At 40.8% G+C, this 17,872-nt stretch overlaps 1 protein-coding gene across 1 annotated transcript in view; it reads right to left on the reverse strand.

Annotated features, from left to right (window-relative positions):
* LOC137286403 (uncharacterized) overlaps positions 1-14,377 on the reverse strand; it is a 55,905-nt gene extending 41,528 nt beyond the window's left edge. Inside the window, exon 1 of the mRNA XM_067818249.1 lies at positions 14,089-14,377. Within this exon, the coding sequence (XP_067674350.1) occupies positions 14,089-14,174 (86 nt within the window). The 5' untranslated portion in view covers positions 14,175-14,377. The remainder of the gene's footprint in view (positions 1-14,088) is intronic.
* Positions 14,378-17,872: the final 3,495 nt, after the last annotated feature.

The raw sequence follows: 17,872 nt of genomic DNA on the forward strand, positions 1-17,872 counted from the left end.
TCTTGTACAATATATGAGGCAAGGTGAGGCGAGGTGAGGTGAGGTGAGGCAACTCGAGGCAAGGTGAGGTGCGGTGAGGTGGGTGAAACGTCGCACTTAAAAATATTTCGCTGTTATGACGACGCGCATGCGTGTGTATGTTTGACTGCTTGTACCAGCCCAGACTTAAGCTGTTTTTATAGAGCTGTCTCACTGAGACACCATACGGCAGTTAAGCATGAAAATCGAACTCAGACACGTAGGCTCCGAGCCGACCAGTCTTTTTCATACCCATTAATGCCGAGAGCCAGGCAGGGACCAACAAGTACCATATTTTAACGGCTTTTGGTACGACGCGGCCGGGGATCGAACCAGCGACCTTCCGCTCTCTAGGCGGACGCTCTAACCACTACACCACGGAGGCTGTCTTACAATATATGAAATGAGAAATGAGTCTCACAAACATATACTAAATGCACATGTAGATATGGGATTAAATTATTTACTACTAGAGGTTCATCAGACTAAGTAAGCAAGCATATGGTAGATGTTCTTTCAGGTTGGAAAGTTGACCCAGAGGTTGAAACCATTCCCGTTCGTCGACGCTCCGAATTTGATTCCCAACCCAGGTCATATGTGTGTAGCTCATTTATGGTGTTTGCGCTGGCGAAGTATTGATAAAAGCGGCGTAAAACTACACTCTACCAATCCCTATGCTCACCTGAGAATTTCAATCTCAAAGTGGTCAAATGGGAAAACTGCAAAAAGTCATGCTGTTTGAATTAGACTACACAAATACTTACTTAGTTTGTTAAGATCATGTTCAGCAATATGTCTGTTCTATGTAGGCTGTCAGTAAATATTCGTTAATGTCTGTAAATATTTGACCAGATAATCCAGTGATTGACATTATGAGCATTACTCTAGAATAAGACAAGTCAGCAAAGCTAACCACCCAGTTCCGTCAGTCTCGTCCTGACAAGTGTGAACTGCCGAAGACTTTTTCTAACCCAGTGGTGAGGTCGGCAGTGTTTGCCTTTCTTTTTAATGTTTGTTGTTTTGTAGGGATCGACTGGTACACAATACGTCAAAATGTATTATGTAATTACTTGGAAACAAAAGAGTGCCGTAAGAGCTCACGATCCAGCCTGACAGACTATGAGGACTAGTTCTATTATATAACACATGTCACCCGTCAACACTTCATACGCTCTCAATTTAAGAACATTTGGTTTCCGTGCCAACATATCACTGATGTTTGAAAGGCATCTGAAGGCTTGTAGGGTAGAAGACACCTGTTGTGGATGTGCAACGTGTTTGTTATTTACACACATTATTTACACAGTGTGTAAACAATAAAGAGTTGCACATCCATAATAAGTATCTTGTACTAACATAACACTGATTCTGTCGATGTGTATGTTCAAGTAATACTGACACGTATAACCAGGTTTTATCATAATCTTCCTGGACTATATCCCATGCCGTATTGTGTATGATGTGACTCTCTATCGGAGAAAATAAGATGATTTTTGGTCTGCTGAAAAGAGTAATTAAAAGTAATGATGTGATATATATATATTGCAGGAACGGCTATAACTGCAATGTAATATACGTTATCGTAGACTAAGAAACCAAGTAAACACACTCAGGCCAAATATGAACGCTCAACGGCCGGTAGGGTAGCCAGATGGGGTAGCCAAGTGGTTAAAGCGTCCGCCCGTCACGCTGAAGACCCAGGCACAATTTGTTAATTCCACTTACTTAGTTTAGTTTTAGTTTAAACATATTTTATTTACAGTGTGCAAAGGACTGGGAACAAGTTCTTTCAACGAATTAAATCCATCTGCAAAGGTATTTACAATAACTGATTTCATTACAAGTACCTATTCGAAACAGAGACAGGGAATGATTGAAGGATAACAGGGGGAAATGTTATAATGTAAAACGTGCATAGAGAGAAGACAACCGGAATCGATTAGATTTGCATACATTTTGATTAACGGTTTTGAATATAATTTCATTTTATTGATTTGTCAGATTGGCAATGCCGTTCAAAATAACAGATAATGTAATCACAGAATCTCTACCACAGACATCTTGAATAGCTTTAAACATAATCTTTCTATGTTTCTTAGAAATCGTGATGAGTATTTTCGGACTGGTTTCCACATGCACAGGGTGGATCAGTGATTTTTCCTACTCTGTACAGACTGTAACCTAGTCTTCTAGGTTCATGTAACAGCTGAGTATGTAATACGCCAATATAATATTTTCTAATACCGCAAGAATAGGACGGTGGAGCTGAATTATATAATGCTATTATGCTTCGACTTATACTTTAAAGGTGAAGTACAATTTCTTACATGTATAAATAAATTGTTCCATTTCTGGTGACTGACTGACTGACTCACTCACTCACTCACTCGCTGGATCACTCACTCTCTGGCTGACTCATTGACTGACTGACTGACTGACTAGCTGACGAATGCCCTCTTTTGACATCTTTTGACACAACGCACCCTATAGTCTCTCTCACAGTCCCTGAACAATGTTATTTTGCCTTAATGCCAAACCTTCTCTGCAGTTCTAAAGTCTTAAATGAAGCAAGTCTAGATTCCCTCAAGTTCTGAATCTCTGGTGTCCCTTGTGGTTTCTTTTCAACTATAATGGGTTTGTTTGTTACTATCACAATTATGTAACTATATATTCAAAGACTAAGCCTAGAGTACAACCCTGAGCCCTTCAGACTGAATCCCCATGTATCCATTCAACCATAAAGGCGTCCATTCGAAATTCAGATTAAAAAATAAATAAAATGAGCAGACGGGACGGATCGCCTGTGGATTAACGTCAGCATAAACTGTCAAGAGCGGAATACTACATTATTTCAAATCCTACCACATTTAGCGGTGCTTTACTTCTCGAGCAATTGACTTGCCTTTCCATGTATTTATCACATGTATTTATCATTTATTTTCCCTCACCGGTAGGGCATGATTATCTGAAGGGCGCGACTATCTGAAGCATGACCATTTGACAGTGGGATGTAAATGAACTCCTCTTCATTCGCGTCTGGATATGTGGTCCATTGATTGCCATCATGAGCATCATTTGAGGAAGAGAGAGGATTACGCCCCGAAACGTTGTGTTGTCCACAATAGAGAAGCTGGCGTCCATACATCTGGCTTTTCTTATGCTTTCCACTTCTAAATGCCCTTCAAAGATTTATTGAGCATAGAGCTAAACATGTGGGAAGGGGTGATATATGTCAACCACGTTATCAAGCCTGAGCACCCGATCCCGTTCAGCTTACTTCACGCATGGGATGTTGAAAACCAGTTCTGATCCTGATGTCACATCGAGCTGCGATGGTCCATGTTTCTCCTTTTTCAGGAAAGAAGTTAGGGCGTCTACAGGAACAGAAACAACATGCCAGATAGTATTTCCTACGAGAACAGGAACATTTTTTTCGGTCTTATCCTTAGAATGCTCTGACAAATAGACGTAGGCATATCCGTGCTTGAAGACATTCAGGGTTATCCGGGCAACCGAACTGCAAGCAGTGACGCAGGAACGGTATTTAACTGTCCAGTGGAAACTGATTACTGCTGCACAAACTTCAGGAAACGTCATCACGTTTGGGCTTTCAGACGAGATTTGGTCATGCCCGAGACGAGAAGTGAAACTTAATTACATAAAGTTTTGTTGTGAGACAAGTCTGATACTACTGCATGACTAGAAATCAATAGCTCTATCGTGAACGTGGGGCTTGGTCCGACACTTTATTATCTCTGTCACGTTAAACCTCGAAACAAGCAATATCCACACGTCTTGACGTCATTGCATCCTTTAACTGAGGTAATTTCCGCTAAGAAATTCAATTTACATATTTTCATCTGCGACAAGCTCTACTGAGAACCTGCCCAACATTTCGTCATCTGAGACCAAGTCCTGTACCTCACTGAACTTGCTCTGCCTCTATTTACCCGAGGACCCGTGAAGGTCACAGGGTAGAATAGGCCTTCAGCAACCCATGCTTGCAATAAAAGGCGACTGTGCTTGTCGTGAGAGACGACTAACGGGATCGGGTGGTCAGGATCGGTGTCTTAGTTGACACATGTCATCGGTTCCCACTGGCGCATATCGATGGTCATGTTGTTGATCACTGGATTGTCTGGTCCAGACTCGATTATTTACAGACCGCCGCCATTTAGCTGGAATATTGCTGAGTGCAGCGAAAAACTAAACTCACTCACTCACTCACTCAAACATCAGGGGTTATTGCAGTACACCCCATCTGACCTCTGAGGGAAACATAGAAATGAAAAGTAAAATTAAACTCACTCACTCACTATTTCCCCGAGGCAAGCTCCATTGGAAACACATCCAGCATATCTCCTGGTGGTATAAGCTCCACTGAAAACTTACCACACACATATCTTCAGGTGAAACAAGCTGATACACCCAACTTGTCCTTGATTATAACAAGCTACATTGAGACTATTTTTAATGCATCATACATGCTGATTACATGGTATTACTGTAGTATTATTATGGTTAATCTGTTATACACTATTGTCAATATGTCATGTTACGAATGTTAATCTGTGATATTGATATAGATAATCTGTCATATTGCTGTTGTTATATCATATTACCATTGTCAATCTGCCATAGTTTTAGTCTTCCCACAGTTTTAGTCTGTCATATAACTATAGTCAATCTGTCATTTTATGACAGAATATCCATAGCAATATGAAGTGAATCTGTCATTTCATGACATTATAACTATAGTATTATGAAATGAGCACACGTTGTTTACTTCTTAAGCGTGCTATATCATAAACGGTGTATTCAGTTTTCCATTGCGAACATCACGTGTTTTCAACCTAAATTAACCAGATCACTTCTATGGTATTTTAAAATATGCCCACTGAACCAGTTGATTGGATTATAATAGTGACGCCTATGGCTTAACCTTGTGGTTTAAAACGTTTCATAGTCACGCCGAATTCGCGAATATTGAAATGCGTTCCTTCACCGATTCAGTTTGTGACACCCATTTCGAATCTACCCCGTTTAAACTTTGCTCAATTATTTTAAATGCAGACCAAATACGGGTAATTCACTATGGGGATGACATGATAAGTTTGAAAATACAAAACATTAATTTTCAGACCCTTTCATTATTTTTTCATCTTTCTTTGGCTCTTGAAATTAAATCCTGTTAACACATGAATGGAGTATTATAAGACCGCATCACGTCTGAGACTCATTCCACCATAAACACTGAAGGTAGGCATTTTACTAGCATGGTAATACAATTCGCCTGGAATAACTCACTGGTTGCCATTATGCTGACACTGCAGTTATTGCAAATGGTTCCTGGAATTAAGAGTAATTTAGAAATTTCCTAGCGTGTAATATGCTGCCAATGAGCGAGACAAGGGCTTATCAAATGCCAATTAGGAAAGTCAAGACGCTATTCACCTGTCATGTTAAGGCGACTTACTCTTCATGCTATGACCTGTGCAAAGTCTGGTGAAACTCGACCTTCTCACGCAAACCATTCTGTAAGAAAACATCTGACATAACTGGAGGAATTATCTTGGAATTTTGAACACAAATTCCGGGAAAACTCGTTATCTCGAAACCCTTTGACTGTTTTGTCGTTAAATAATTGAGACAAAAAACATTTCATATCATATTTTGACTAACAGCCAAGTTCTTTTTACGATTCCAACACCATTAGCACGTGTTTATGGATTACTAAGATGTAAAAAGTTATTTCGCGAGAAACACCCGCAAAGGCAGGGGAATTTTCACTCAATATACAGTCACGATTGTTAATCCAGGTATCACGCTTTTTGGCGACTAGGGAATTAATGTCCCATAAAGACCCATACAGACGCTTTGGCCATCACCATTCCACTACCACCATTTCAGAAAAAAAACGTTAGATTGCACATCTAGGTAAATGAAGGATTTGCGTCGTATTTTGATGTCAGATTCAAGGCCTACAGCTCAACCCTTTATAAGACGTGCAAAATAATCTTGACTGACAAAGACGACGGGCCCTGAGAATGTATCCCTATTTTAAAAAAATGCCGTCTGTACATAGATTCTGAATCATGATTCGAATTCCCTGAAGAAGAGAATATTGATTAGCTTAGGTGCTCCCAAATTCAGATGCGAGATAAGAGACGAATGGTATTGAGAGTATTGCGCAAACACACAGAAACCGATCGAGGACGGTCCACGCTGGACGGAGTGAGGCAGGGGGACAGACAGACAGACGGATAGAGAGACAGACGGACTGACGTAGAGGGAAAAAGAGACAGACAGAGACTAACAGTAAGATACAGATGCAGAGAGACTGACGGACACAGACCGTCATATAGAGATGCAGGGCGATTGATCGACACAGACAGTCAGGTAGAGATGCAGAGAGACTGATAGACACGGACAGGCAGATAGATGCAGAGAGACTTACATATACAGACAGTCAGATTCGGGGAGACAGAGGGAAGGACAGAGAGAACCATACGCAGACAGACTTTCGTTTCAGCTTGCGAGACCAACCAACCATATTACTTTATGTATTATGTTCTGCATTTATCAACGTGATGTTCGGAATGCATACCAACTGATCAACGCAAAGGCGTTTAGTAATACTGACATCAATATCAAAGTATTTCCCACTACGAGAAACCGTTTTATAAAACCATTTGGATAGCGACAAATAGTATGCAAGCGCTTTGGTGCCAGAGTCTAGCAGATCGTAGTATCTACATGGTCAAAGGATATGGTTTCGACTATGGAATAAAGGTAATCATCGAGCGATTACTGCAAACGGTGCTCATTCCGTCACCAAGTCTGCGTTGTCCTGCTCCACTGGTTACTACTACGTACGTTTGAGGGAGTGAGTATAGTTCTACGCCGCATTCAGCAATATTCCAGCTATGGCGGCGGTCTGTAAATAATCGAGTCTGGACCAGACGATCCAGTGACCAACAACATGAGCATCGATCTGAGCAATTGGGAACCGATGACATGTGTCAACCAAGTCAGCGAGCCTGACCACCCGATCCCATTAGTCGCCTCATACGATAAGCACAGTGGCCTTTTTTGGCAAGCATGAGTTGCTGAAGGCGTATTCTATCCCGGAACCCTCACGGGTCACGTACGTTTGAACACGTACGTTATGAGTTGTAAAGGAAAGGCCATAGAATCTGTGGGTACCTCTCGATATCTACCTTTAATATAATGCACTTCTCACTGGCTTCGTGGACAGGTGAACTGAAGATCATCTTGAATCTTGTTTGACTGATACATCAGTCAAATCACGGCCGGATGGAGTGATAACACGTTACATCTGCATCTACGATGAAATCCACGACCACAGATGTTGAGCCAATTGTCACAACGAATTGAAATAAAAAATCTTTGACATGCTTCGTTTGGTATGGTTGCTGCTCAATGCCAAAGTAAGAAATATTCCACCTATATGGCGGTGGCCTGGACCAGAAAATCCAATGATTAATACCATGAACCTGCACATTTGGGATACGACGACAGTGTGTCAACCTAAACAGCAAGTCTGACCTCCCGGTCGCCTCTACAAGCATGGGCTACTGAATACCATTTCTAAACCGGATCTCAACGGGTTTTGACAAGCAACACAACCCAACAGTGTTGAACAAGGCGATTGGCACACACAACTGACCCTCTGTCCCTCTCATACCCTGTGCGGCATCAGTCAAGCGATGTTCTCTATGATCAGGGGAAAATTGCTGTTGTATTTTCCGGGTATGTTTATTTCCATGTTTACTGTAAACACCAGTCAGTTCAAGAAACCTGTAAATTACGATTTGCTGTACATAGTGAATTAAACTGATATTCGGAATAGAACCATAGCGTTAGGTGTATTTAGAATATTGATTTACCGTTCCTTCTTTAAACACCAACTCCATTGATCGTGCAATAACAGCTTCAGATTCGTGACCCTCAGATGCATGTACATGCTGGTGTTTTAGTTTGTGCTCAGTGGGATTACTAAATGAAACAGATTAAAACATTAAATAAGCTGGGCTTACAAACAGTCGTTTATTCCAGATTGAAGACAGTTATTATCATATAATAGACTCCATTATTGAAAAATAATCGCGTTTTCCTCTTAAGATGCAGTTTAAACTTTAGCCCTAAATCCGCTTCCTTGCGCTGAAACATTACGCTAGTAGTTGGCAGACTGATTATATTACAGAGCTCCAGACAGGATTCAGCTCATGTGGGTACAGTACCCAATGTGTTTTTGGGAATGGGTATTATGAATGTTGAGTGGGTATTTCATTTTCAGTTACCCGCTGTTTCAGATATGTGGGTATGTCAGTGATTTTACTCACCTAAGTATATGTCAATGAGTACGTTTACTAAGCAGCTATGTACTGCCTTATGTCATACCTAAGGAAAATCAACTGAAATATGATGGAAATGATGTAATAGAATATCACTCTTTCTGTACAGACAGTACAACAACTCTAGTCGTATAATAACAGTACAGCGTGACAGCAATCAATGTCTTTTTCATTACGCAAGCGATTTGTATAAATAATTATATTCTATACGCATGTTTAGAACGTTTTGCGTATCTAACATTTGGACATTTTCTGTGCGTATTTAAACCGGATACGCAGCTTATCAGGGGCTCTGTGTTTACATAATGAATCATGTGTTTTGCATGATTCAGCGAGTTTAGTTTAACGAATATTCCAGGTTAAAGAGTGTCCACAAGGGTAGAGACAGGTAGAGAGATTTTGATACAGGCTTGTGAACACTCTGGTCTCGTAAAGATTGGCTTATCTCCCTTTTGAACAGACTTTCAACGATAATTAGGTCTTCTTGCTGTTGGAGGGCGCCTTAAAGACTTACCACTTTGAAACAATGGAGCAGGGTAATGGTAAAGAGAAACGATGAAACATAATCAGGACAGGTACAGGATCCATACGATCCGAAGGGAGGAAACTTTGCACAATGAATTACGGTGTTTCAATAACCCGGGGCACATGCACCTCCAGATTGGAAAGGAAGATTGTGATTAAGAAACAGGGTCTGGCCATGGAGACATTAGATCGCACCATGTCATTACCAGCTAACGAGTGACCACTGCACCTCGAAGAGCAAATCAATTTCCGTTTTCATCACCGTACTAGTTCTCCTTTAACAATAGCAACAGTATGGGGACATACGCCACGACCTTCTATATTCATGGTGATTCCATTATAAGCTCTACTTACAGGATCCGTCTTGTCTGACTCGAGTTTTTCAGGTAAAGTGCCGGGCAAAAGAAACCACCCTATATTTGAACGACACCGTGAAATAATAAGGTTATTTGATGGTTCTGCGTTTTATTTGAGTATAGTAGATATGGTTTGGAACTAGCGTTTGTATACTGTTAGCTACTATCTCAGGATGTTTTGATAACGTTTGTGATTTGGGGGTCAAATCGATAGAACAGCTCCGGCTGCCCAAAGAAGAGTGAATGAGTGAATGAGTGAATGAGTGAATGAGTGAATGAGTGAATGAGTGAGTGAGTGAGTGAGTGAGTGAGTGAGTGAGCCTCCTTCCAGCAATATCCTAGCAAGCCTCTTTCACATCATACGTTGTAACCTTCTGTGAAATCAAACGAAATGTGCTACCGCAATAAACTCTGAGCTACCTCATCACCCTGTAAATACCAATGAGAGCGAATACGTTTGATTAAACACCGCTTTAAACAGTATTTCAATTATGCCCTGCCTTCTAACTTGGTGCAGCAGAACGTGCCTCAAGTGGTAAGTCTCCATCGCTTTGGCGAATTAATGTGATTGTTCGGAGATTCAAGATAGCATGTTGTCGATATAAATGGTTTCCGGTTATCCCCTGTGACTACCTGGTAATGTGATGTGAGGCTGTATAATAATACAAGTGTCTGTCTGTTGCATGTTGATACATCAGTGGAATATGTTCAGGCAATGAATCGACATGCTTAGTGCACAATGCTATACGTGCTCACCAATGCGGAGGTACCGTCTTGATGTTTGAGCCTTCCCTATTGTTATTGTTGAACACGATAACTTGCAGAGCCAAAACACTAAACTCATCAACTAGTGGCTAATTTTGAAGCAAAAAGGAAATGGTCACTCGACAGTGATTTACTTAATATTAGTATCGTACTTAGGGACGTCCGTGCTCGATTGGGTAGCCCAATGGTTCAACTGTTCGCTCGCCACGCCGAAGACCAGGGTTTGCTTCCCCACATGAGTACAATGTGTGGAGCCCACTTCTGGTGTCCCCAGCCGATTTATAGCTAAAGACAGCGTAAAACTATGGTCACTTATTCCATGGTGACTTCGGGGATAACTGCCTTGGGTTTACGTCGTAAAGTTTTAAGTACAAGGAATTATTTACATCGAGGAAACATGCTGCAACTGGAATACAGTCATTCATATGGAAATGGCGACATCTCGTGGGTATGATGCTGCTTTTGTGTATGTGAACTCTAGCTGTATCTCAGCGTTCGGTCTTCTCGTCGTAGACCTGGGGTCGATTCCCCACATGGGTACAATATGAGAATCCTGATTCGGTCTTCTCCGATATTGTTAGACTATTAGGCGTGAACCTAAGCTCACTCACTCACTCACTATATCGAGCCATGTGTGCATGCCGGTCTCTATTCCACTCTATTTGCTCCACTCCTTTGTGTTTGTAAGATATATATATATTACATTTTCATAACACCGTTAACATTATAAAAGTTATTTCAGTCCAAAAAAACTAGCTTTTCGTAATTTTTAGCTGAAAGGGAACGTGACGTAGGTAAATGCTACAAAGGACGAGAAAAGGATCATAATTAAGTATTAGACACTACAAACAATCCACTGTGGCTCAGGGAAATGGCTTCAGGGGCCTCACAGCACTCGGCCACCCATGGCTAATACCTTCTTCAGAAGACAAGTACTATGTGTTATCGATCGTGAATAAGTCTTATGAATATACAGAGCATCCCCACCGATGGCACACTTAACCATTTCAGACACGTAGAATATCTGGGCTCACCCAGCTCATCAAATAGCCATCAAACTTGGAACAGGGACGAGGATTTCTATTCAGATGAACACATGCCATAAACAGACGCCCGCTAACACAAAAGAAGCCATTCTTGACCATTGTCCATCAGATCCAATCGGCTTCGTCAGACACATGCTATCGTATGTCTCTGTTGACAAGACGGCGCATGTGACCATCTCGTCTTCCTGGAAGATAATGACGGATCCATTTGTTACGATGGCGAGACATGCTGAAGTAAACGGATCATATTACCCAGAGGCAATCTGATCCGCTCTCGAAGGCCGCTTCTTCATCTTAACATATGCCGATTTTAGTGATGACTGACAAGGACGTTAGTGAAAGTCCCCGGAATAGGTATTCGTGATGTTCCTGGTTCTGATGGACGTGTATGTTCAATTACTGTCAGGGTGAATTACTGCCAAGATTTACTTTTAATGATGTCGATGTTTGCCGTGTTTTTGGCCTGCCTGCTTTTATTCCGTTGTTACATGTGACATTCTTGTTTTTCACCCACGGCAATATGGCGGCGGTCTGTAAATAATCAACTGTGGACAGACATTCCAGTGATTGATAACATATCATGAGCATCCTTCGTCAAAACTAGGATTCTATGACATGCATCTCTGACAAACCCAATTGTTTGGTTTGATTTGTTGTTGTACGCCGCACTCGGTAATAGTCCAGATATCTAGCGGCGGTATGTAAATATTCAAGTCTGGACCAGACAGTCCAGTGATGAACATCACAAGCATCAATCTACGAAACGGTGATACGGTGACATGTGTCAAACAAGTCAGCGAGCCTGACCTCCCAATCCTGTTAGTCGCCTGTTACGACAAGCATGACTTACTGAAGATCAATTCTATCACGGATCTTCACAGGTCCAATCTCGTTAGTCTTCACGTGAAACAAGCATGTTAAAGCATGGCTTGTTAGCTGTCACATTAAGCCCAAAACTTTTTGTGGGATTAGTAACTTGTTGCAGCGGTAATCAAGCTGTTGACGAGGTCGGTAGAAGAAGTACGAAACAAGAATATGTAAATGATGCTGATATTCTGCTGTCCTTGTACATACACAAAATCAGGTCCATGAGATATTCTATTAGGAGTTATCTCTTTTTATTCAGGGATTTTAGTGGAACCCAACTATCGACGAAATCAAACTCAATGTTGGGGGCGTCGAACTCCTGTAACCCCCCTCTGGATCAGCCCGTGCACAGGATCCTGACACACCTAAGGGTAGGAACTCTGAACTCTAAATTGTTCCGCCTCAGTTGATAGGGTCACTCGTAAAGTAGGCAGTTTGTATTTGTGGTATTCAGCACAGACTCATGCATTGTGGTTCCTGACATCTGAATGGGCAGATGCGTGAGACGTCCACCATCAATATCAATATCAATATTTCCTTTCAGCTTGACAGACACTGGGTGTAGAGAATACTGAAACGTAATGGTCATCGATCGAACAATGGCACAGTATCATGACATAACTATCAACCCAGGAGTCCAGATAGAAGCACTGATAACTAGAGGCAGTGAATATATGAATGTATCAGGTACAGTATCCTGCCAACTCGGAACAATAATTTACCATCACCCACCACCCTTCTATAGGTCGTGCTGGTTAATGTTAAAAAATGTACGTATATTGTTAGTGGGTTTTTCTCGGAGTGTGTGTGTGTGTGTGTGTGTGTGTGTGTGTGTGTGTGTGTGTGCGCGCGCGCGCGCGGATGTATGTGTGTGTCTGTGTGTGTTACAGAGTGTGTCTCCTCCACATTGATGAATGTCAATGGGTCAACAATGAGGATAACAGATTGGCGAAAGGTCAGAATGGCGAATAGGGATCGCTCGTCCATTGTCATTTTACATTGTTCATACCAGTACAGTATCAATTACCATTTTATTATTACTTTACTTTACTTACTGTTATTATTTATTTTATTACTTTTTTAATTACTTTTCTACGAATCCATAAATATTTTGACAGAATACCACAAAAATCTCAATTTCAGAACAGTAAGATTTCGTGCGGAGGCCTCCAGATGATCAAGTCATAGAGTAAAGATATATTGTTACGGATAAAGCTAAAATTGTCATGGATTTCTGTCAAAAATACCAAACCGATGTCCGAAGTTAAAGGGTTCCACTCTGTTACTCTATATGGATATCGACCATGTACCACGAGTGGTATTCAAGGTTGTCTGTTGTGACATCGCTTGGCTAACCAGCATATCAAGATGTGGATGATGGTCAATCACGCTGATGTTACCCCCTGCTTCATCCCTCTTAATGGGGATCGTTAAAGTGGGGGTGCTCCTCGCTCGTGACGTAGGAATCCCCTTGGCGCTTAATAAAGTACCTCGGAGGTGAAAAATGTCTACGATCGGTTCCAGTGGCTGGATATTTGGTGAGTGAGTGAGTATATAGTTCAACACCGCGTTTAGCAACATTCCATCAATATCTCGGCGGCTGACACCAGAAAAGGGCTTCATACCTTGTACCTATGTGGGAATGAACCTGGGTCTTTGGAGTGACGAACAAACTCTCTAACCATTCGGCTAATCCACCGCCCCGTTTGATCAATGCATAGTATTGTCTGCTTCGTATGCATTGCCTTTCTGTTATATGTTATGAACAATTGTTGACAATAAAACACGTCAATACCAATGCCTTGCAAATATATATGCATTCTTAGGCAAAAGGTAAATATGTCTATCAATGCTTGAACAGCTGCTTGGAGAGACAGCATGGACTAAACCCATATTATTTCACCAGTCAGTCTAAGTGAGATTAACATCCACACACTATCAATATTTGATCTTGCTCGGCGTCGATGGAGCAGCACAATCGATGTTAACAGTCTGAATTAAATACCAATAATCAGCACATGTTTTGACAAGCCATAACCCGTCGGTGCTTGGAGAAAACGCAGCGGAGAGAGCGTATCAAAATGCAAGTGTCAATACATGAAGGACTGTTTAGCACAACACAATTATACTTACCCAGCTATTTTCAAGGCACATGGCGCTGACTGCTTGAGTCTGTCTGTACTGAATGGCAGCCTGTCCATGATATCAATAGATATCATGACTCCAAGTCCTTAAACCCGACAGAGACGACCACGTAGATTTATCCAGGAATTCAGATCTCCATATCAGCTCTAAAGACACATAGATCTCCAGACTTGCATCCAGTTAATCTTGCAACAGGGCGTACTGTCACAACAGATTCAGCGAGACCACGCTGAATGCTCGACAAACGACTCTGCGATAGTCGGATCTAATTGAAAATGGGATCTCTTCCGCATATGCGCAGTGTGAGTTGCGTAGGAACCGATATCGATTGGAAAGGAAGCAAGCGATCGCGTGGAGTTTTCCCAAATGATCAATGTTTGTGAAGAAGTTACATCATGGAGCATGAGCCTCCTCATCTTCATCCGGCAGTGAGACACAGCCTCATCACATCTTCGTCTAGACACTAACAAGGTTCCATCTGAAATGTGACACATTGACAACAATGGGAATAATGAACTATATTCACTTAACAAGGTGACTTGTATGGACGAGACTATGTGCTGTATAACAACCTCTCCGGACGGCATGCCATGGGAGTAACTAAGGAAAACGAAATTGTATGCAAACAGCAACAGTGAAGTCTCAAAGTCACTTGGCCAAGAGCGCGTAGCACTGGAGCCTGGTAGTGGGGTTCGGTGCATGCCTCAACGAGAGAAATTTTTTAAATGAAAACTCTCTGAAATACGTTTTTAGTAAATTAGAGATACTTTTAAGCAAAATAATTAGCAAAATCTAAAACGGGTGTTTTGGGAAACCAATACTAAGACATAGCGTATCCCGAATTGTCACAATGTCCATCACTAAAGACAAATTGTACGATTGGTGTCAACCTTTAATAGAAATTTCAATAACAACATCAATTTGTGCAGAGACTGAAATGCTATTGAAGTGTGAATCATCCTTACCCTCAGAGCAAATACGAAGTTTCCAAAGTTAAAGTCATTTGATACATGTTGACACACTTGGAAGTTCAATCTGCTAATATAGTGTCTCCAAAAGACAATAATAGCCTAGTAAGGCAAAACTTACTCTAGACGTCTGTCAGCCTGACCAGCACATTCGTCGATGACACTATCAATGTCAAATTCGAAGTCACGGTGAATATGAAGCAAAGCCAAAGAAGTCAGTCGACTTTCAGTCATAGTGTTTGGAAGTCAAGTTAAAAAAAAGTATAAATGAACAAAATTGTTGTACGCAAATGCGTGCTTTGCGTGACAGAAGTTACGGCCATAGATTCCATTTCATTGTCTTGATGTGAATTTTCTGAAAACTATCCGAGGAATTGAAGAACGATTTTTGTACAAAAGAGGGCGCTATGCAAAGTATTTCTTTATGTTCTTGATGAGAGAATCTGCTTATTGCAAGACACGAGCAACAATTAGTACAATCATAATGCACCATTCATTACAAGAATAAATCAAATCTTGTGGCTGTAGATAGTGAAGAGAACACTAGTTTCATTATCACATCCCAGGGTGATTTAAAGAGTGTACGAACTCACGGTACATTTTGAGATGTATCATGAACTGCAATTGTCAGATGTGGCCGTAAAATGTCAATGAGACGACATAATATACAGTCAACATGCGTCCAAGTGTTAGGACAAATTAATCCTTCAGTCCACATGAGCACATCTGTAAGGTGTTCACACTAATGCTTGTGTGTAACTGTCAAAATTTGTCATTTGTGATCCCAAAATTGAAAAAAAAATCTTCAAACAATACCATAGCTGTCTGTTAAAAAATATAAATTTTGTAATATTGCTTAGGTTGATAAAAACGTCCGGCTAACAGTTTGTACATATAAGTCTATTATATGCTATTCACTGTATTTGTTAGGCTGGGTTATTACTGTCATAATCACCCCCAAATTACGACATGTACCCTGACTATACCTGACTACCTCTTGTAAGTATGCGACGCAATATCTTTTGTACTTGCTACGATAGTATATGTTATTTATTACGCTAATATCGTTATTTCCTTGACCTACACTTACATACCTTGTTGTGTGATCCACTTAAAAATGAAAATATTTATGAAAATAAAGCAAAAACATGTTACATAGATTTTAGCATGACTCGCTGAACATCAACATATTTCAAGGAGCGATGAGATTGAAATGGGCTGATGCTGAAGCAAAGCAAATACCGCCTTTCTCGGAGAAATGGAAACTACATTGACACCGATGAGCATTGTGAGTAGGTACTTCAGAAGGCAGAAAGTTTGACCCTTAAAAACAATCCAGACATTTGACGGTGGTCTGCGAATAATGTAGACAAACCAGGGATTGATGTTATGAGCAAGGATCTAGCAGATGCGGTTATAGTGACGCGCAATCGTTTTGATCAGACGGCTGGACATTCTGAACAACAACGTCGCTCCAGTTGCTGGGAACTTATTGTCACAAGCAACTACAAATGACACTCGCGTTGACGGAGCGTTTATACTACAGCCTCCGTTCACAAACTGGTATCCTAGTGGCTACAAAGTTCACTCACTCACTCACTCACCTACCCTCTCACTCACTCACTCACTCACCCACTCACTCACTCACTCGCCCACTCACTCACTCACTCACTCACTAGTTAATGTTAAAAGGATAGACACAAAATCCAAACTTCGTCGCACAAACCACAGATCAACCAACACTCTTCAATAAAAGGAATGGTCGTTATTTACCCTAATAATAAACATGAGAAAATCAGTAGGTTTTTCGTTTTCCTTTATCAAATTATCCATGAGACTTTCGTTTGTCTTTTGAAGTTGGACTGACACTGGGTAAAATGATTTTCAAAAGCCCTTTGATAGTGCACTGTCTTAGAAGTATTAAATTCTGATTCGATTTAACCGCTAGGACACTGCACTAATGGTAATCTTCTTCACGCTAGTTATGGCTTGGAGGACAATGATAGTAATTATCTTCAAGTCTCTTCTCAAATGTCCACAGTGCATTGAGGATGGCAGAGCCGCCAAGGTGCTTTCAATCGATTCCGAAGTCAATAAACTCTCTTATTGTTGTTTCCGAAAGAAAAGCAGCTGCATCAACATGCTTTATTGCTTTTTGGATCTAAGAATTGCGAAAGAGACAAACGGTGATTATCATCTTCGGAATTCATTCTGTCTGGTCTAGTGCTGTAAGAAGACTACCTTATATGCTTAACTTCGTTCATATACGCCGTATGGTGTAATTTAAGTCTCATGTTATGAGTACAATCTAGATAGAACCAACAATTATCTTTGGAAACTAAAGTTTTTCCTCATCCCAAATAAAATAAATTTGAAAATATGTGTTCTTTAGACACTGCCTACGCCGGCATTTGACCAGTTACTCTTTATAGGCCAGGAGCATTAGACATGACATTGGAAACAAATAGTAGAAAGCTGAATTATTCAGGAAAGCTTCAGAACATCATTGCCAAGTACAAAGTTCTGCAAATTCTACCTTCTGGCATTTTCAAGATGGCCGCCAATTTCAAGATGGGCGTCAAACAATCAAAATGATTATACACACAGATATTTTGTCAATAATTATGCCATGTGACATATCAAATGAAAATTCATCTCACAAGGAATCTAAATATATTGATAGCATGCATGTTGGCATTTTCAAAATGGCCGCCAATTTTAAGATGGCCGTCAAAACCATTAAAATGATTAAACACACAGATACTTTGTCAATAATTATGCCATGTGACATATCAAATGAAAAC

Source organism: Haliotis asinina, chromosome 6 (assembly GCF_037392515.1).
Source record: "Haliotis asinina isolate JCU_RB_2024 chromosome 6, JCU_Hal_asi_v2, whole genome shotgun sequence".
NCBI classification, from domain to species: Eukaryota; Metazoa; Mollusca; class Gastropoda; order Lepetellida; family Haliotidae; genus Haliotis; species Haliotis asinina.